General features: G+C 33.9%; 1 protein-coding gene across 3 annotated transcripts; it reads right to left on the bottom strand.

Annotated features, from left to right (window-relative positions):
- Window positions 1-10: 10 nt before the first annotated feature.
- Window positions 11-21,301, bottom strand: LOC140063273 (integrin alpha-8-like). Of its 3 annotated transcripts, XM_072109811.1 has the most exons (30): window positions 20,798-21,301; window positions 17,452-17,579; window positions 17,237-17,367; window positions 16,813-16,939; window positions 16,021-16,088; window positions 15,604-15,655; window positions 14,553-14,639; window positions 14,268-14,350; window positions 13,817-13,929; window positions 13,295-13,385; window positions 12,341-12,443; window positions 11,424-11,524; window positions 10,543-10,633; window positions 10,054-10,099; window positions 9,684-9,788; window positions 9,370-9,425; window positions 8,846-8,994; window positions 8,353-8,475; window positions 7,917-7,981; window positions 7,009-7,159; window positions 6,636-6,653; window positions 5,152-5,229; window positions 4,948-5,027; window positions 4,348-4,437; window positions 4,000-4,105; window positions 3,299-3,466; window positions 2,822-3,043; window positions 2,368-2,469; window positions 1,878-2,003; window positions 11-1,543 (listed from the first exon to the last, which is right to left on the bottom strand). In XM_072109811.1, the coding sequence occupies exons 1-30, from the start codon at window positions 20,980-20,982 to the stop codon at window positions 1,436-1,438; spliced, it is 3,153 nt and encodes a 1,050-aa protein (XP_071965912.1). In that variant the 5' UTR covers window positions 20,983-21,301; the 3' UTR covers window positions 11-1,435. The 3 variants fall into 3 exon arrangements, with proteins under 3 accessions (XP_071965912.1, XP_071965913.1, XP_071965914.1); XM_072109812.1 differs by lacking the exon at window positions 6,636-6,653 and having other exon boundaries at window positions 20,798-21,299; XM_072109813.1 differs by lacking the exons at window positions 15,604-15,655; window positions 16,021-16,088; window positions 16,813-16,939; ... (1 more) ...; window positions 17,452-17,579; window positions 20,798-21,301 and adding an exon at window positions 15,301-15,354.
- Window positions 21,302-21,614: the final 313 nt, after the last annotated feature.

Genomic DNA, 21,614 nt, shown 5'->3' with positions numbered 1-21,614 from the left:
AGGAAATGAATTGTACTGTAGTTTGTTTTTATAAGTAATGTTGCTAGACTGCTCTCAATCCTTGCTTGTATTTGCCTGTACTTATTTTAGTGTATCAAAGTTATCATTAGGCCTCTGTATTATCAGCATTTAATAATGTGTGCAACAAGTTTTCATCGGCCTTTGATAACAGTCATTATTATACAAATAGTGCGTACTATTGCACGCCATGTTACCCACAATCATCCAATCAAATGACAGGAATTTATTTAGGTGTTATATAACATCAAATAACCACCATTAGTGGTTCTCTTGATAAGTCACATACACACTTACTAATCTATGTTAATTTAGATTTTTGTTCTTAAATACTTATTTTTAGCAAATTGTGCATTAAAACAAAACATCCTTTTTACAATTAATAATAACAATTAATAAACTACAAATTTTACATAGAATGAAATGTAAGAAACATTTGACAAATATTATACTGTACATGAAAAGGACGGACTATAAGGGAATTAACATAACATAACATTGGAAATGATATTCAATAGGCTATGCTGCCGGAATGTTACACTGTTAATAAATTACTTCTTTTTTGGTAGTTTTGGAAGAAAATAGAATGCTATGGTGTCCTTAATTAAAACTCTATACTGTAAATCACATTAATATTATTCATAAACAACAACAAACATGTAAACAGCAAGGCCGTAGTGTGGGGTTAAAAACAGACAAGGCAAAGATGCTTTAAATTTAATTATTAAGTATAAAATATGACGATCTCTGCTGGGGAATTGAGGTGGGTAGTGAAACTTGACAATTTCAAATGAGGCAAGCTCCTTATCTGCCTTATGCTGGCTACGGCCCTGAACAGGAATTACTGCAGGTTACTAATTCACATAAATAACTGGCTTTTTTATAAAATAATAAAAATTGATGGATTCTACATTTTCGCTAAATTACAACTACGACGATGTTATCTGTATTCTCCAATTCGTCCAGGTTTGGTGATTATCGCGGTAGCATATGCAGAGGCTCTCTCTCCACAACACCGCCAACGCCCCACCCCCAACACTCCTCATAGAAGTAATGCAGAATGTAAAATGTGTTTTTGTGCAGGCACATTTCCGATTCATATGGATAAGTGAAATTTTACTATATAATATAAAAATCATTTCTGTGCACTTTAGCCCTATCCATCATCAGTAAACATGCCCTTTTACTTGATCAAAGTACACCTCCTTTTTTCTTTTTCAATAGGGCCTATTTAATTGCACAGTGCAATGGCGACAAGGCAATCATTGCATGTTTTTATAAACAGCATTGCGTGATAGCATTCTTACTATCGCTTTAATGGCCCTCTTTTTACAACAAACACCAGCAGTAACTCGCAAAATATTTGTGAATAAAATTTCTTTTAAATCAGTTGTTGAAAAGTGGAGAGGAAGAGACATTAAAAGGCACCGTTCTTGCATCCATCATCGCTGTCATCACCACCGTCACCTGCCTCTCCATCTGTTTCATTTTCGTTTGGTATCGTTTTCCTTTTAAAGAAGCCGACCTAAAACAACAACAAAATAACTATGTGAATATATATCTGTTTGCATGACACATAATTCTAATTAATTCTGTTCCCAAGTAATTCATCTTCTTCGTTCAATATACTCTCCTCTTTTTTGCCGTAAATGCTCTGTCCTCCTAATGCTTGATTCTCACTAGGACGCAACGCAACAACGTATGTGCAAAATTAGAAATTCGACCAATCACAAGTGATGGATTATCTGAACTGTCGCTTATGATAGGTTAACTTGTTTACGTTGTGCTTACGCCCTTGCATTGCGTCCTAGTGGGAACCAAGTTTACCCATACATTTGATTTCATCCATATATACATACTTTATAGAGAATAGCCGCAATCAGTAGCAGTAGTAATAAGCCACCAATGATAGCTAATATTATTATCCATATTTCAACAGTACCACTATCTGTTGTGGGAATGACTGGATTTATATCTGTAGTTATCTGAAAAATAAAAAGGCAACATTAAATCATAAATTAGCTAGGTCTTAGCCAAACATACATACAATACAATTAACGTTTTTTCCATATCCATTAACATATGTAAATGTAAAGCACTATCAAACTTTATGTGACAATTAAAAATGTGATGTGCCCATATTTGGACATGATGATGTCATGTCATACCATATTTAAGCATATCACTACCATATTTAAGCATATCACTACTATATTTGGGCACATCACACTTATTTGTCAAACTAGTTTGATAGTGTAGAGTTTGGCTTAAAAATTGTAAAATGAAGTATATATATATATATCCATCTTTTTCTAAATTTAGGTTACCCCTCTGAATGTTGTGTACTACCTGTTGTGAACTTTGTCTAACAACATCCGGGGCTATTGCATATGGCATGCTAAGAACACGTGCAAAAGCAGATGATGTTGCGAATGATTCTTTGATATTATTCTGTCAAATAAAAAAACAAAACAGTTTGAGAAACAATGAGGTAATCCTTTGGAACAAATAACAATTATTTATATCATATTACTTCTGTTTACAAAAGTGCAAACATGTGACATTAAGGCATTCATTCACAGAGAATACAGAATTATATGTAAACAGCCCAAATATACCAGGTCGCAGAACCACCATGGAAATACATATGTTTTTCCTATTCACTACAGTATTTAATTTACATATAATGATAAAATATACCGATTTTGAATAATGAAGAACATTTCAACATATTTGTTGAAGTCTCTTTCCATGACTCCACATGTACACAGTGCTTATTTTTATTTCCCCATAATATTCTTACCTTTAAAATCGTGTTTAGCCATAGCCTAGAATTTAATGATATAACAAGACTTCCAGTTCCAATGATCGTGTTGGTCCTGCATGTGATATTCACACAACTTGAGCCTTCTGAACATTCAGATAACGGTATGACACTGGGTGAAACGATTGGCTCTGCTACTTCCAATGCAACGTCTCTTGTGAGTCTATTGGATACCTCCTCATGCACATTAAGTATTGGTATCTGCAAAAAAAAAACACCATAAATTTACAATTCCTTTTCTTTAACAATATAAATGTTGTTGTAATTGGATTTAAAAAGGAGACACAATTTACCTAATGTACCAAATAACACAATGCATAAAACATAAAATATGACAATACAATACAGACAGATATACTAATACATATACGTAATTTACACAATCCAATACTGATATTAATAGTAACATTGGTCCAACAAGGATGTATGAATTTTTCGAAATTATTGTCGACTTACTGATGCTGTTAAATTCTCAGGATCAACTCCACCTGCCACGCTACAGATATGACCCATGTTTGTTGTCACTTCTGTTAGATAAAATAGATATTCTCCAGATGTTGTTTTCATCGGCCATTGGATTTCAACTTCTGTCACTCCTACTCTACTTGGTCCATGATTTAACACCTATCAACAAAAACATTTTATTTTTAAACTTCTAAAATAGTACAGCTACAGGTTTAATTAATCATGATGTGAAGCAAATAGTATCAAATTTATCTGTATTTACATTAGGCCATATAATAATATAACAAAACTCTAAGAAATGAGGCAGTCCTTAAGTGAGGCAGTCCTTAAGTGGCAGTCCTTAAGTGAGGCAGTCCTTAAGTGAGGCAGTCCTTAAGTGAGGCAGTCCTTAAGTGAGGCAGTCCCGAAGTGAGGCAGTCCCGAAGTGAGGCAGTCCCGAAGTGAGGCAGTCCCGAAGTGAGGCAGTCCCGAAGTGAGGCAGTCCCGAAGTGAGGCAGTCCCGAAGTGAGGCAGGCCCGAAGTGAGGCAGGCCCGAAGTGAGGCAGGCCCGAAGTGAGGCAGGCCCGAAGTGATGTGCCCAGATATGTTAGTGATATACCCAAATATGGTAGTGATATGACATCATCATGTCCATATATGGGCACATCACATGAGGGACATGTCCACCACTCTGCATTCATTTATTAACTTACTTCATATGTATGAACAAGAAGAGGTCCAATGTCTTCTTCTCTTATAATTTTTGACTCATCTTTTGGTGGATCTTCAGAAAATGTAACTTGTTCTGGGACAGAGATGCTAAAGGAATCAATTAAAAATTGTGCGTGTTAGATGTTAGATATTTGGGATTTGAAATACAGCGATAAAATACCTAGCTTAACGGTTAGTGAAGGCATGGCTTAAATAAAGCAGGTCCAATAATTTTGGCCTAAAAATACCTTAAAACAAGGTAAAGGTAGGGTCAGTGATGCGACCAATGTCCAGAAATATAAGGCAAGTTCACTGCAGTCGTTTAAGGAGCCTACTTAGCTGCTACTTACCCCTTTAACTCAATCGTAGCAGCAACTTTTACCTTTACATCAATCTGTGCATTATTGTCGTTTCTGGTGGTCTGATTTTCTGTATTCTGGCTGTTATGGGAAAAAATAGAAAAATGAAGTTAGTTATTTTGCAAAATCCATGAGAATTTATACCGGTTTTGGCATAAGCACAAGACACAAATTAACATAACACCATAACATAATCAATCTTAAAAAAGTTTAAAACCTAAACTTTTTTACAATTACAGATTACAGACAGTAAATTTTCATAATGTTAAGTAGTTTAGTTTTGAGTCAATAACATTTTAATTTGTTCGCCCTACTCTGAATTAATTGCCTTTCTCTAAGTACATCAGAATACTTTTCTGGTGGGACTCAGCTTTAGTCTGGCATTCATACATCTAGGCCAACGAGGTTGCGCTGATGGCAAGGGTTCAAGCAAAAGGAAGCAGTGACAGTTATTCATACCGGGAGTATGATCTCACACATGGTCATCCTAGCTAAGCCATATTATCTCATTCCATTATCATGCAAGAATCAAATGTTAAACTTCCATTTTATATAATTGCAAAGTATTTTTTTATGGTATGGTTCGTTTACCTTTCAACAGTCAGTATTAAAGAAAGCATGTCGTCATCACCATTCAAGTCATCAACAGACAAATACAGAACCATGCTTATCTGAAATAAAAATCAAATAGGCCAATAATAATAGTATTCCATTAGGGTGATATCATTATGCTACCATTATTACATCTTTAAGACAAGAAATTAAAATAAGTAATTAAGCACTGTACAAACATACCTTCCTCTTAGCTGGCAGTGGGTTGCCAATATCGCATTCTAATTTATTGTCATCAAATCCACAATCTATAAATATATCCTGAAAATAAAACATTTTTAAATTAATGTAACAATAGAAAGAGAATTTATATTTCTGTACAAACATACTTATTTACTTAGTACTTAGTATTTTAATCATCAGCACCATTGGATATACTGTATAGGGAACACATCTATAATATTGTTCTTTGCCTGATGTGTTTATATATACATACAGTATATATAAATCCAAAGGCAAAATACTGAAAAAATGACAATGCTGTGTCACAATGGAAAAAAAAGCGAAAAGCTAAATCAAAATGATAAAGTAAAACAGCCAGAAAAGTTAACAGAGCTTTCGGGCAACACTAGCCCTTCATCAGTGCAAGTGATATATATATACAGTATATATAGATGAGGGCATATCAATTTGATCTCTGGTGCTCGTGCGTACATTTGATGGACTAGTGCTGTTCCGCCGTACCACACCGAGAATGTTAAAGAGTCGCTATCCAATCAAGTTTGAACAATACCATGAAAGCCCCTGTAGTCTAATGGTTAGGACATCTGCATATCAAGCAGAAGGTTCCGGATTCGAGTCTCGGTTGGGGCGACTTTTTCTCATTCTCACAGATTTCCTCATCTTTATCATATTAATTAATTAAATTTCAGTATAGTACCGGGCGGTTTAGAATAAATTTTCTATGCCCGATGTGTTATAAATCGAAAGTGCAAGTGAAGATACTGCAGATAGATACAAGCGCTGCCTGAGAGGACAGGAATAAAAGAAATAAAACAAAAGAGGCATAAGGCTGGTGAATAGAGGGTGTAGATAGTATTGTGTAGAAGATAGCTTGGTACATGTAGATATACTGTAAACAATTTTGGAATAAAACTAAAAAACAGCTTAAATGGTGGTTAATATTGAAATTTAAATTTAGGTAGTCAATGGAATAATTTTACCGATCTGGGAGTATGTTCCTAAAGTTAATTACAAAAGGTTTTGTAGTTTTAAGTAGTAATTCCCAGTGGTTTTCTTTGTCTTTGCGAGTTTTGTCGCTCCATTTATATATATTTATATACATATTTTGCAGAGCACGCTTGTTGAGCTTGTGCACTCTTTGTGTTCATAATCGGTGTACCATGTCCCGCATAACTGGGTCAGCCTATAGATTGTGCCAGTTCTGCGGTAGATTTCATTTCGAAACCTGAGCTCCAATGACGAGATCTAATAAGATCGAAACAGTACTGTCTGCAGATTGGATTATATATATATATATATATTGGGGGCGAAATTTTGCCATCCTCTAGCAACTAATACTATCACTGCTTTGGTTTATCTGTTTTAAATGCTTTTTACTTATTACTAATTTTGCCAAGTATATAGTACTTGCTTTGTTTTTATGTAAACCTACAATTTTGAAGTTATAGTTTTGAATTTGTCGGTGTAAATAAGTATATACTTACATAACTTTTGAACTTGAACTATTGAAATTCAAGAAAATCTGTTTATTAATGACTTCACAAATAAAAAAAAAGAAAAATTTGTATTTTTTTAACATGGGCTGAAATATCAACATGTGGCCCTCTGTGGCTAAATTTTGCCAAGTACTTCACTCAGTTTCTGAGTGCTTTCATTTCTTGTTGTGCTTATTGCTGTAAATCATAGCCCATTTTTTTCAATCTTTGGATTCTCACCAAAAACAATATACAGGCTTTCCACTATATTCACAAAATGTTGTGCTCTAGGGATAATTAATGGTCTCATTCATACTGTTATGAGCTTGTCCCTACTTAAAATGTACCCCATACCAGGTTATATACTATGGATACTACGTACCGTGATTTTTGATTGGCGTACGTTTATCAATCCGAAACCTGAAGGTAAGTCAGATTTGAGAACGGATTTGAACGCTTTTTCACCTTTGTTCTCCACAGTTATGTTGATTGCAAGCCCCTCTTTGTCACCAATTGTCACTGTGTCCAATTGCCTACAAGGGTTTTAAGAATAATCACTTTTATTGGTATAAAAATTATATACTGTACATTATATAAAAATAATTTATTAATCAAGCCTAAACATGATCAGACGACCTTTGTGATACTGTCAGTAGAAACACTTCGTTGGGACACATACATATGTTTCAAAACTAGACAACTGCTATTCTGGGAACACCTCTATTAATGGGATACATACTGTATGTTTTAAAACTACAGACAACCCCTATTCATTTTTTGCGCTATAGTAAATTAAACATTATTCAGGAGTCACCTCAATTTAATGGGATACACACTGCATGTTTTAAAACTACAGACAATCGCTATTCAGAAGTCACTTCAATTTAATAGGATACATAATGTATGTTTTAAAACTACAGACAATCGTTATTCAGAAGTCACTTCAATTTAATGGGATACATAATGTATGTTTTAAAACTAGACAATTGCTATTCAGAATTCACCTCTATTAATGGGATACATAATGTATGTTTTAAAACTAGACAATTGCTATTCAGAAGTCACCTCTATTAATGGGATACATACTATTTTAAAGCTACAGACAATCGCTATTCTGGGGACATTTTGGTTGTTCCAAAGAAATCACAGTCATAGGGATTTAATTTAATGCATTTACGATATCTATACCATTTTACACTAGGTATGCAGAACTAATATGCCAATGCATACTTTATCGGTATATAGCCTACTAAGTACTAGGGTATTAAACTTTTATTTGTTGACACTTACGATACAGCTATTATAGACAGATCTGGAATACATACATTGTTTTCACAACTGTTCAAGAAGTACACCTAAGTTATAAAAAAGATTAAACTCAAAAATATACATAGTGGGATGGAATGGTGTTTATTATTGATATGAGGGGTTATATATACAGCAACTCAATTATAATTATTTTAATTAATTTCTATATATGAATGTGCATTTATTTGTCTATAAAATATATATAAAATATCACAAATTTGCTTTCTGTACACTACATATAATATCAAAACATATTACACATATAAAAAACATACACATCGTAAACAAAAATAAGAATATCAATTGTTTTGGGTCATGACAACTCATCTTGAATGATAAACTGGGTTTTTTAAAGTGCACATGGCAAAATGTGTACCTACGGTTTATTATAGTACAATCTATCTTAGCACATATTTACCTGTGAACTGGGCAATTCTGCATTTTGATCAATTATAGGACGAAGAGAACTGCCGATTTGCTTATTATTTGGGGAAAAAGTCATACTGATTCCAATAGGGGTTAGCTTATCTGCAATATGTGTCTATAAAAAGAAATAAATATGTAAATAAATTAATATTTCCAGAGACACGTGGAGCAGGAAGAAATTTACACCCATATGAACATTTAAGCAGAGTAACAGGACTTACTATATTTTTTGTTTATTTGTTTATACTGGGTAACCTCTTCAGTTAAATACTGATCTCCCAGAAAGCCCAGTTATGATCAGTGGCTAGTACACCGGTGTAACCCCACCCACTACTCGTCTCGATTGATGTACTAGGTTCTTTAAAGTGCACATGAGCTAGATGTGTACACTGGACCTATGGTTTATAGTCCTTATTCGAGAAGACTCAGATAAACTGATGTTCCACAAACCATAGCTGTAGCCCAAATTTGTCACTTTTTCCTACCTGTATATAGGCTGTCTCTTCAATACAATCATAATCTGCCCCATGATTTAAGGTAACAGAAGTTTGAATTTCAGAAAGTTCGTTTTCCATAAAAACAGTTCTTGACTCGCCTGGCTGGTTAGGATCAAGTGTCATTGTTACTGTAAATTCTGAAGAGATAATTTATGAATAATGAATACAAATTGACCAGTTAATTCCCCTAATATATACAAATTGACCAATCAACTCCACTAATACAAATTGACAAATCAACTCCACTACCACTAATATATACAAACTGACAAATCAACTCCACTAATATCAACACCAATGGAGCAGATGTTCCACTGTGAATAGTGAGTAGGATAAAACATGGGACGATTCTCCAATTCATTCAAAGTTGAGACTGATTCGGAGCATAGAAAGGGCCCACTTCATTTGGACCATATTTTAAAGCCTGTTGTTTTCTCTGGGGCCACCTGAATTTAGCCAATGAGCGCTCATAGCTGTTACACAGTTTTTAAGAAGTTAAAGTTGATTTTTACCTTGTGTATCTAGTAAGCCTATACCTGTGTATCTCAGACATCCTTTAACCTTGAAACTATAAACACAAGAAGAAAAGTGACGATAAAATGTTACATTGTGGATTATTTGAAATGTGATTTATTATACAAGCATACTTATTTTTTAAAGAAACATTTAAATAAGCACATTTCATTTAATTATGAGTATGAAGGCTTAACTCAAACGTTTTATAAAAACAAAAAGGTTTATATATTGTTACTATGGTTTATCTAAACAACACAACTTTCTTTGTTACCGTAGTAACAAAGATAATGTTACAAAAACATAACTTTACCTTGTTACCCCAGTTCCTCCTTCAAGTTGAAGATCTTTTATGTCTAAATCGACTCCAGTTGGTTCCGATTCTACTGATGATGTCATTTTAATTACTGGTCTAGAACTGAAAGTGAAAATATTATCTTGTTAATTTCTGTTATATCCTTTTTTTATGGCTTGTTAATTTGGATTTATCTTTGGTTTAAGAGGAGCAGATTGTTACAATTTTGAGGGAGGAAACCCCTTGCCATGGCAACTTCTGGGGTCACGTTAGGTCATTTCAATCATTAACCTATTTTAAAATAATTTTTTATTAATATGTAAACAGGTTGTCTATTTATTTGAAGTAATTATATCATGTAAACAAAATCTGACTTTAATCATCTTACCGAAGTAAAACAGCTGTGTCTGATTGATATGCACCAACAACTACATCTATAAATAAATATATATATACATATATATGTATACAATTTCGACAATAATAAAATAAATATTCAATCTAAAGTAAATATATAAAATTGTGTTTCTGAAAGATTGATTGATAGAGAAAGAATGAGAAAGGAGGTGTTTTTAGTTAAAATAATAAGGATATTACATAAAAAATAATAAAATAATAAGTAATATAAATAAAAATAAAAAAACTAAAATAATAATAAAACGTGAAAGATAAACACATAATGGTTATACTTGGATAATAACGAATTTAGATAAATAGATAGAATTACACTAGAAAAATTGTCATCCTAGAACTCTAAAATAATCAATTATATTACATAGCTTATGTAAATACTAGAACTGATTGGTCGAAATGCCATCACGTGACTGTTTGTTTTAGATGCATGTATAACTATGATTTTAACAATAATGATAATTACCAGGATAACCATTGTCATCAACATCAATTCCTCCAGACAATGCAGCACCAAATGATGTCATATTTTGATCCAGATCATTTGGAGTAATAACCTACAGACCAAAAAAAAAAGTTTTTCAGTTTAATTTGTATGAAATTGCCAAGGATAACCATAAGCGAATTCATTCACTGTCCTTCTTAAAGGTGGCAAGCCCGTTCAAAAGATAAACATATACACAAGATGCTCTTACATAAACATTAACAAAGTCTTATTACATGTCTTTGGGAGTGGAGTTGTAATTTTGTCATTACAAAAATTCCTGACAGGACTTGAACCCAGAACCTTGGATTGGTAGTCAAGCATCATAACCACCAAGCAAAACGAGCTGGTCAAACAGTTCACACACAATGTCTAACAAAAGATTTAATTGTTTTGCTTTTGTTAACATACTATACATTGCTCTTTTGGCTTGTGTTACTTGCTTGTCAATAGCTTTATTAAATTTGCTATTAAAATTAAAGGTTGTCCCTAAATAAATGTAATCATCTACAATCTCAATTTGTTCATCACCAAACATAAGCGTGGGTTTATTTCTAACTTTACCTCTAGAGAAAATAATAATTTTTGTTTTGTTGTGTTAACTGTGAGGTTCCACATACCTTTTAAATAAAACACCATTTATATTATGTTCAACCTTCTGGTGTAAAGCTTTGTCTACACTATCAAACTAGTTTGACAAAAAGTGTGATGTGAACAAATATGGTAGTGATATGCCCAAATATGGTAGTGATATGACATCATCATATCCATATATAGGAACATCACATTTTTTTTGTCACATAGCTCAGAGCTCTGATAGCATATGCTTTGCATGAATAAGTTGCACTTCAACTACAACTAACCTGTGATGGTTCAATCATCTTAATATCTTGTACACTGCCTTGGTATATGTAAACAACACCAGAACCATCATCACCACCATAAGGAGCGCCTACCGCAAAATCTAAATATATAGGTATTTACATTAAATCTAACATTTATGAAGGCCTAGATAAATTAAATTATGGCTAGGTCAAGAATTCATGATATTCCTACTTTTCAAATTAAATGGTGTATTTCCTAAAATTAATTTTATTTAAGAGCTAGATTTTGATTTGTTTGCCTCCCTAAAGCTCTGTCTACACTATCAAACTGTGACAAAAAGATGTAATGTGCCCATATATGGACATATCACTACCATATTTGGACATATCTCTACCATATATGGACATATCACTACCATATATGGACATATCCCTACCATATATGGACATATCTCTACCATATATGGACATATCTCTACCATATATGGACATATCACTACCATATTTGGACATATCTCTACCATATATTGGCATATCAGATTTGTTTGTATTTTGTCACATAAAGTTTTAATGTAAACAGAGCTTAACACAGGGACACTTTTCATGTTCTTTCAATCAATGGTATGATTTGAACAACACAGCTGAAATAATATCTCATAATAATAACATAGTACAGTCGACTCTCCCAATACCAGAATTTTCTTGAGGTCCAAAAGGTCATTTCTTTTTAACCATTGAAGACACATTGTGAATATCAGAATGTCTGGAAAACAAGACATATTAGGCCAGCACAAGAGAGAGTTTACTGGATTCATAACCTAAATCATTATTTCTGAAGAAAGAACAATAATGAAAAATGTAATGCCCAAAAGTCGAGCCACGTTTTTGTGTAAGAAATAGTTCTTGTTTAAAATGTCTCAAATACACATTCTGAAAATTGATATTCATGCAGATACCTTTATAACCATCAGCGTTTATGTCATCAAGAGCAGCAAGCGCGTATCCAAAACGAGAATGTACACTCTGACCGGTAATCTTCACTGGTTTTCTAAAGTCATTCTAAATGTTTGGTAAAACAGTATACTTAATAATGTATAAAATGCAATTGCAAAAAAATAATGTACAACTTAACTTACTTTTTATTGCTATTTATATTATAGTCTATAATAATATTTATTTAGCATGTTATCATTAAGGCCAGGAGCAAGCAATAGGCCTGAACAGATTTAACTACTCTTGTTCCAACTATACTGATAATGATACATTTTTCACACTGCTGCTTTAGCCAGGTACATCCCAAGAGGACTACTCATTCAGAAGCTGAAAGCAAGCAGCAGTTATAGTACTAGAGACCAACGTTTTTGTTTTTTTGTTAAATAGGACACGTCATGCTAAAATTACAAATCTCAAAGCATTTCTGGTATTTACAATGAGTCCCATTTGACTGTCAATCTAAATCGATATATATAATACTGTAATTTGCTGTCAGATAATCATTGAATTATTATCAAAACAGTCCATTACAATTTTTGTTGTAATAGAAATACTTCACACTTGTAGTATCTATGCTTGATGAAGTGACCCCCAGACTTGACCTTAGCAATAACATAAATGTGACAGAAATTTATTCTGTTTCATATGTACTTAAATAAAATTTATTCACGTATAAAAAGCGAAAAGAAACGTTTAATTATAACCCAAAAAAAAAAAAAACTATTATGTGACAATAAAATGACACATTCAAAAACAAATTTGAAATAAAAAATATATAATATATAATTTAAAACTGTTACGTCAATAAGCGAGCAGCATTTTTTGTAAGAAATATTTCTTGTTTTATCAAGGATCACTGTAATTTGTTGTGTGTTAACGTGTGGACATATACTGACCGAAGAGATATCTAAACTTACCCCTCGCTCCTGCAAATAAATGTAAATTCTGCCACATTCCCATATCTTATCATTGGCATAAAATGGTGCACCAACAATAAAATCATCAAGCCTAAAAGCAAAAAAAATACAACTTGTTATAGTGTGAAGCAAACGACATCATAACTGCTACTATTGTCACATGAATACAGTACTTTACAAAATGGAGAAGCTTGAGTGGAAATTGAAATGGTAAGAAAACACAAAATGTACTGTTACAGTATGTGACTTTTATAGAGTAATGTGAACAGATATATTGTTCAATCCATTTGTAGATAAAGATATAAAGAACATTTCATACGCATTCAACAGCAAGTAACTCGCCAATTACAGAATGGATAAACTATTTTATAATTGGTCATGCTAAGTCTCATTTGAGGCTTAGGGAGTGGAGTTGAAAGAGTCGTGAGTTACAACTCTGGCACTACTAAAGGTCAGGATTGAACCCTGGACCTTGGGATTGGAAAGCAAGCCACCAAGCTACCGCTCTACTACTGTACTTACCCATCACCATTAATGTCAACTACTGCCAGACTCTGTCCAAAGTATGCGCCAAACTGATCTCCCTCATATTCAAGCAATGGGGATTGACGTATGTAATTTGGAAACACATAAACCTGTTTAACAACATTTAAAATGATTAAATCTCATAAACGGAATAAATATAATAAAAAAAGGTACATATATAAACTGAATAAATTGAATAAAATGATATTATTTTTTTTCAAACTATAATAATGATAATAATAGCTATAGTAATGATAACAACAGTTTTAAATGTAAATATGTATATTATGTTTGTATGATGTAGTATGTTTAAGCAGATATTAGCCCTTGATGGCATTTGCAGAAATTGAATTGAATATATGAATTATATTTATGATAAATTTGTTCCAGTACATTGAGAAGTAGGTGTTAAAACAAATGGATGTTTCTCAGAGAGATGTAAACGTACCGCTCCATACAAATTTTTAGCTCGGGGTGCTCCGATGACATATCGGACTATGTCATCCATGCGTATGTAGTCCATAGAATAGCCTAAAATAAAATAAGCATAATATTGTTATTGGTTACATCATCAGGCCTGTAGGATTGGTGGGGGATTTTTTATGGCTCAGACAAGCCCCTCATTTTTCCTCAGCAAACATTGATGTCAAATATACATGTACTGTGAGGCATATGCATTCTTAACACCAGAATGAACTGGTCAAGAATCATCACTCTGTCTTTGTTACAATACCTTGATAGCTGTATTGAAGATTGTCTAAATCATCCAACAGTGTGTAAGTCGCATCATCTGTTGCAAAATTGAGCTTGATTCCGGTGCCTGAAATAAATATACATTAGATGATATAGGATGTGTCTATTATTACATTTTAACCATGTGTTGACCTGACTTTGAAAGAGACATAGGGCGATGGAGGGCAGAGATGAGGAATTTAGAACAAGGAGTTGAAGGAAGTTTGGACAGAGTAAGAAGGGGACAACTTTGCGCAGATTTACTAGATGCATTTTGAGAGTATGTTTCCATACGTGTTTGATCCAAAAAATGACTGGGGGTAATAATGTTTTGCGCTTAGAGGTTTTACAATATTAGGCACTATATATATAGGCCTGGTCAGCAAGATGTTTGTTTAACAAATTAATGTATGTTTAATAATTAGTTTCCACCACCTTATATACAATTATACTGTTAAATAACTGTACCTTTAAATTATCAATAGCGCCCTCAATTGTTTGATGGATTTTAAAAAAATATTATAGCGCCCTCTATATTTGGGTACACTTTCGTAAATCCTCCCATTTTTTCAAGTTGGGAGGTCTGAGTACATATTGAGAACACTTGCGAAAAAATGTAAAGTAGGCTAGGGCCTAGGCCTAAATCAAACCCACGACCTCCAGATGATTAGTCTACCACCTCTGGACCTTGACTGAGCTAGGGTTAGAATCACATCTGACAAATTACATTACTTCGCCTAACAAATTACCCATCCTGTTGGTGCAGTACCACGAGGTATCAGTACTTGTACTTTTGCTGTTTCTAATCCTTGCTCCTCCTTCAAAGGCCTACCAATACCTTTTGCTTTGTAAGTACGTACGAAGTTAACATGACAATCTATAATAGTGTACTGTTTTAGTAAAATAAATAAAATCTCGAGTTTCTGTATCTTCATTATGGGCTGAAATATCAAAAAGTGCGCCCTCTTTCGGTCGCTAAATGTTACCAAAGCTAATCGGTTTCTTCCTCCAGCTATCTCTACCGTTACTTCATCATAATAAATAATTCTTACCTTTAAAGTGTCCTGTTCCTGGTGCGCCAAGTATAAAATCATCTCTGCCACTCTACAGAAAGAATGAAACATGGTTCCAGTAAACAAAAAGATTTTGAGGGACGTAATCATCGTTTTCCAATATAATAGGCACGAAACAATAGGCGCGAATATAGAATACTCAATAGGATGGATTTTTTGGATTAGGCCCTAGAGTATTTCCATTATTATTTATATCGACGGTTTTGGGGTTTTCAATCTTCCATTAACATTTAACATATAAGCCTATAATGGATCACTTTTCATCTTCAAATGCATTCGGTAATTTTCCAAAAACGATCGGAAGTTGAAGTTGATATTACTTCGGTATCCACCCATGAGAAATAAACATAATAAGCGTGGTAGGAGCTAATACTTTAACCAAAACCAATAGCTTACCTCAGTTGGTATTGCAGCACTCATACCTGCTAGGCCATAGATGTATCCAGTATTTTTTTTCTTATTAACTATTATTAAAGAACATTACACATTTTAAAAAGAAAAGTAAATTCAACCCAAAAGTTAGTACTGTATGCATCTCTCAGATTTTGTACCGAACCCAGAGGTTTTTTCAAAGACACTTTTCCCGAAAAACCCAATCTTGCAAATGAACACTTGGTTCAAACTAACTCATGGTGTCTCACAGCCCAATGGTGTCTCATAAGTGAACACTTTCGGAACCCAGGGTGTTTCGTAAGTGAAAGCTTTTCCGCTTATAACGTGTACGATCGACGATAAATATATAAGCATGCATTTTTAAAACATAAAACAAAAGGAATTAGAAAGGTTTTCGTTCTATAACTATAGCATTTATGCTGTCTTTGATAAAAATAATATTTTTAAAATTCCAATTAAATGACGTTATGAACAATAAAATCGATGTATTGTCACGATATTATTGCTCTTACTAATCATGACGTAATTTATTGGACGTGTGAAAATATCATTTTCATCAAAGGAAGCATAGGCCTAGATGGTTATTCTATAGTTCTAGAATGAAAAGTGTTTATATTTCTTTTGTTTTATGTATGAAAAATGCACATTTTTCCATTTATCATCGATCGTTATCGTCCTAGTGTAAATGGGCCCTGTCTGTAGCCGTTTTACGCCACTGAATGTGGTTTCCCCCAATCAAGAGTCTCTTCCATTATTCAGCGATGATGTTCGCCTATGAGAGCTTTACTGTCTTACCGTCTGTCGAATATAAGGGAGTGTATGACTTCACCGTTTCCAGATCATCTAAAGCAGCAAAACATTTTCCTATTATATACTGGTTTGTGGGTTGAAGGTCATACCAAACGTATCTTGGCGCACACGCCTAAGAGGTAAGTATTGAAAATACACATTTGAAAAGTATCTTTACAAACTTTTGTAGTAGGACTATAATGCTAGACTTATCAAACGCCTGGAAAATTCTCAATAATTAAGTTTTAAAGAATTTTAGTTTTCTTCTTCCATTTCGGAGCAAACTTTATTGTTGAAGGCTACTGTTCTACTGGCTCTCTTTTATTTTTATTTTTTTGTATACGGTGTGTGATGGTGCATACACAGATAATTTAATTAACGTTTCAACATGTCTCGATGTCACTACACACTATAACAGCTATGATCTTACCAACACGGGACCTCCTTTATCCCTTGAACTCTTTATTGTGGCTCCAAACATTTGATATGATTTATCATCGAATTGATATTGATCAGAGTCCGAACGTGGATGTTGTCTATAAGTATTTCCTTGTTCATTTCCTTTGAAAGTAAAATCGAAACATTAGGGCCTACACATTTCAGAACACAACAAAGGTTTATAACAAGCTTGTGTTTTAAACGTACCGTTATTGTCCTTGTCGAATATAAGTTTTGTACAATTATTGGACTGGGATGGACTACACTTATACACGTATCCTCCTTCCGTTATCTCTGGTTGGCTGGTCTCGGCTTTAGGAGCTCCGATTATCAACCTGTAAATTAATAAACACATTAATTGTCATGCATTCCTTCCCGTTTAATTCAGAAGCGACTTTTCTGTAGATAGCATCGAAGTTATCAATATGTATAGCCTATTGTGTACATGTCTCAATCTAACAACATCTTTGTGTTTAAATCAGTGCGTCCGCTTTGCTTGAAATTTAGAAAGAGGGAGGGGGCGGGGTGAGGTAAGGGCAACTTCGGAACATCCCATCTCTCTTTCGATACACGTCACTGGTAATAGGGCTTCAAAATTGCTATTTTGAAATAGACATTTTGTGTGGTACTGAAGGCAACTGCTGCTATTTACTCTTTAAAATGCATTACTTTGAATAATGAGGCTTTTATTGAATGATTTGTTGTAAGTATGTAGACACATCACACATTCAGCAAGTCGTCGATGTGTCTATGGTGTCACTAAGCCTAATGCTTTCATCCATAATAATGACCTTCACGTTCATTATTATCATTTTATAGGAATTTTGAAAATGTTTTCAGTTGGACTGCAGAACATTACCTTGAGTCCGACGTTTGTGAACAAGAGGCCTATTCATGTACTATTAATGGTTGATTTGTAAAACAATCTGGATGTCACTTTAGTGGGTAAATCACGGGCATTAGGTGTTTAGTTAATTAATTAGGTCCCTAGTCTGTCATGAAGGCACACATTCACCATCTTCATCATCCTCATCATCATCGACATCATCATCATCATTTATCTATGGTCATGGTATTGTAGGAGTTAATTTTGACAATCTCCTCTCTTGTTTGTACAATGATGAGGTGAAAGGCGGGGGGTTGTTGGGGGAGAAATACAAAAACATGTTAAATGTTATGTTAAATTTTAAATAGGCCTAACATACAGAGAAGTGGCCCATGTATGTACAGTAGTACGGCCCTGCCCACAGTCGTACGTCTAGGTTATCGTCAGGTTATCGTCAGGTATATCGTCAGGTTATCGTCAGGTTATCGTCAGGTTATCGTCACAATACACTGTGGGCCCGTTCGGACGGGACTGAAACTACCGTGTACTTCCAACTGTGAGGTCGCGTGTGGCAATTAACTTACGCCTCTGGCTATAAAAAATTAGAAAACCATCTGGACGAAAAATCCACCAACTTTACTGGTTATTTCAATCCCATTCCAATTACACGCTGCCTCGGGGTATAATTAATCAAGCGTTAACGGGATCATGTCAAATCGCGACCTCAAATAAGCTTTCTGATTGTTTAACAATTATTGTTTAAAATGTTCTTTTTCGTTAATGCGAATGTATATCTATTGTTTTGTAAAATTATATATAAATAATCAACTCGTTGGTTTTTTTCCGGTGACCTGAACTTGCGAATCGGTGGCTTATAATGTACATGTAACGGCAGGGAGTTCTGTATTGTGGTAGCCTGGTGTCTGTGAATTACCACATCGACCATTCGGCTCGCACGATAAGAGGGGTACAGTGCGTGTTAAATGGAATTTTTACAACAATAGTTCGGCTCGCACGATGAATACACGTGGTGATTTTTACAAGAGGGGTACAGTGCGTGTACATTAAATGGAATTTTCACAACAATAGTTCGGCTCGCACGATAAATACACGTGGTGATTTTTACAAGAGGGGTACAGTGCGTGTACATTAAATGGAATTTCCACAACAATAGTTCGGCTCGCACGATAAATACACGTGGTGATTTTTACAAGAGGGGTACAGTGCGTGTACATTAAATGGAATTTCCACAACAATAGTTCGGCTCGCACGATAAATACACGTGGTCAACAAACAACATACGTTAGCAGGATTTTCGATCATTATTTATTTAAAAAGTAAATTGTATTCGATGTATTATAAATATATAGGTCTGGTTGTCGATTGAAAAATAATAATTGAACGATTCGCGCGCGAAACGACATGCAATATCCAGTTGAATTTGTCAACACGCCATGTCAATTGATATGGGTCGACGCACAGAGGGCGCTTTTTGACCTAAGAATTCCGATCTTAATTGGTTTCGTGTCAGCTTACCGGTACTTTGTTTATTCGTACGAACGTCGTATGGGTTTTACCCCAAGGGTAAAAACCAAATAAACGTGTATTTCAATCGCCGTACGAACACGGTCTGTGTCAATGTAATTAAAATGGTCAATGCAATTAAAGAATTATCATGACACACAGTGAGAAGCATTGTTAACGCAATTATTTTGGGATAATTTATGAGAGTCGGCTTCAGCTAATTCATTACCTATCAAATTCTTACTGCGGGTTTAACACGTCTCCCAACGTGCAATCAAGGACGTCATCATAGTAAACATATGACTTGTAAAGTGGGCGAAGAACGATGAAGCCCATGTGGTCGAGGAAATACCTCTCGATAGTATTTATGTTCTAATGAGTCGACGTCATTTATGACACATAACTGATGACAACCAGACATTTCGTTTTCTTAAGGAAAGGGTTGGGGTTGAATAAAAACACAAGGATAGGTACAAAACGGATTTTGGAACCGCACCACACCGCAAGCTTTATGATGAGGGAGAGACGATGAGCAAAGATCTTAATCTCCGCTTTTCTTCTATACTAAAGTTCATATAGCTTAACCCGAGCACTCCCCGGGTGATCACAGAGTATATATTTCTAACATATTTTTTGTTCATACACCATGGGCCTACATAATGATATACATTATATTAAAATATTGCACTGGTAGTCACAACATAATACTTCTTTTATTCATAAATCGGTAAGTTTATTTGAAATAACTGTGGATCCTCAGTCTCCATAACACGTCAATTAATGTACACGTACATTTAATTTATTTCTTTACACATTGTACAAAATATAACAGATATACTTTAGAAAAGAAAAAGTTACAAAGGGGACAATGTGTGAAAGGAGATTAAAACCACGTAAGGAGTTGTCGACATGACATTTTAAATTTCTTCATGGTGTTATATCCATTCTATATTTAGACAATACAATCAGGGAGTCTTATTTTACAACTCCCTGATACAATGTGGCTTTTACATCAGTTATTTATATGTATATATACCCATTAATGTAATGATTCAATACATTACAAGAATCGTTTTCTATTGTTTAAAATTCATTAGCACACATTTCCTTAACTGTACATGTAATATATATTGATATCTATAAACACAGCAGGTGATATCTATGAAATATTCCTAAAAAAAAAATGAAATATGAAATTCTTACCAATTAGTGTTCAAACCTCTGTATCCTGACAATGAAAAACCAAAATGACTATTGTTAGGTCCCGAATGAATAACCGGCGTAGCTGTGTCCAAATTAAAACAAAAAAACAATTCTAAACACAGGGAGAGAATAAATATAATGACTTCAAGGTTGAACGCCAGTTGAAAATTCATCCTTAACAACATTCCAATGCTTTAAGTTGGTAGATGGGCGTATAGGTAGTAAGCTACAAAAACACGTAATCAAGCAGACAAATCACGAGTATTATTAATGCCTCGTCAAAAGATTGACGAAAATAAGCTTGAATGTACTGTTTCTATGAATGTTTTATCTCCGAATACAGTTTCTTGTGTATAATATCCTTCTCGACAGGTTTCTTGTTGATAACTAACTAAACTCCGGTTGGAACTTCCGAGGTAGAAAATGATAGGATTGAATTTCTAACCTCTGACCTATTGTAGGTGTATGGTTTCTGTCTGTTTTTATTGACGCGTGATAACTCAATTGGAGTTTTAGGCCTATATGTTTACACAATATTTTTTTATGTAGCATACAGAATGATTATATAATCCAAAAACAATAGTTCTATTATTTGCGGCTAGTATTTAGGCTTATATGATAAATTTGATTCTAAAATAAATGTTGTGATTGTAAAATGCAGGATTTCTTCATGATAATGATATCCAGACATACAATTCTATTAAAGATGTATATTGTCCCCAAAAACGTGAAAAATGAATATTAATAAAATCAGACTTTAAATAGGTCATTTTGCAGTTTTAATTAAGTTATTCACTTCTGTATAAAAAAAACCAAA

The sequence above is a fragment of the Antedon mediterranea genome, chromosome 11 (genome assembly GCF_964355755.1).
Source record: "Antedon mediterranea chromosome 11, ecAntMedi1.1, whole genome shotgun sequence".
Classification (NCBI taxonomy): domain Eukaryota; kingdom Metazoa; phylum Echinodermata; class Crinoidea; order Comatulida; family Antedonidae; genus Antedon; species Antedon mediterranea.
This window is presented reverse-complemented; position numbering and strand designations above follow the sequence as displayed.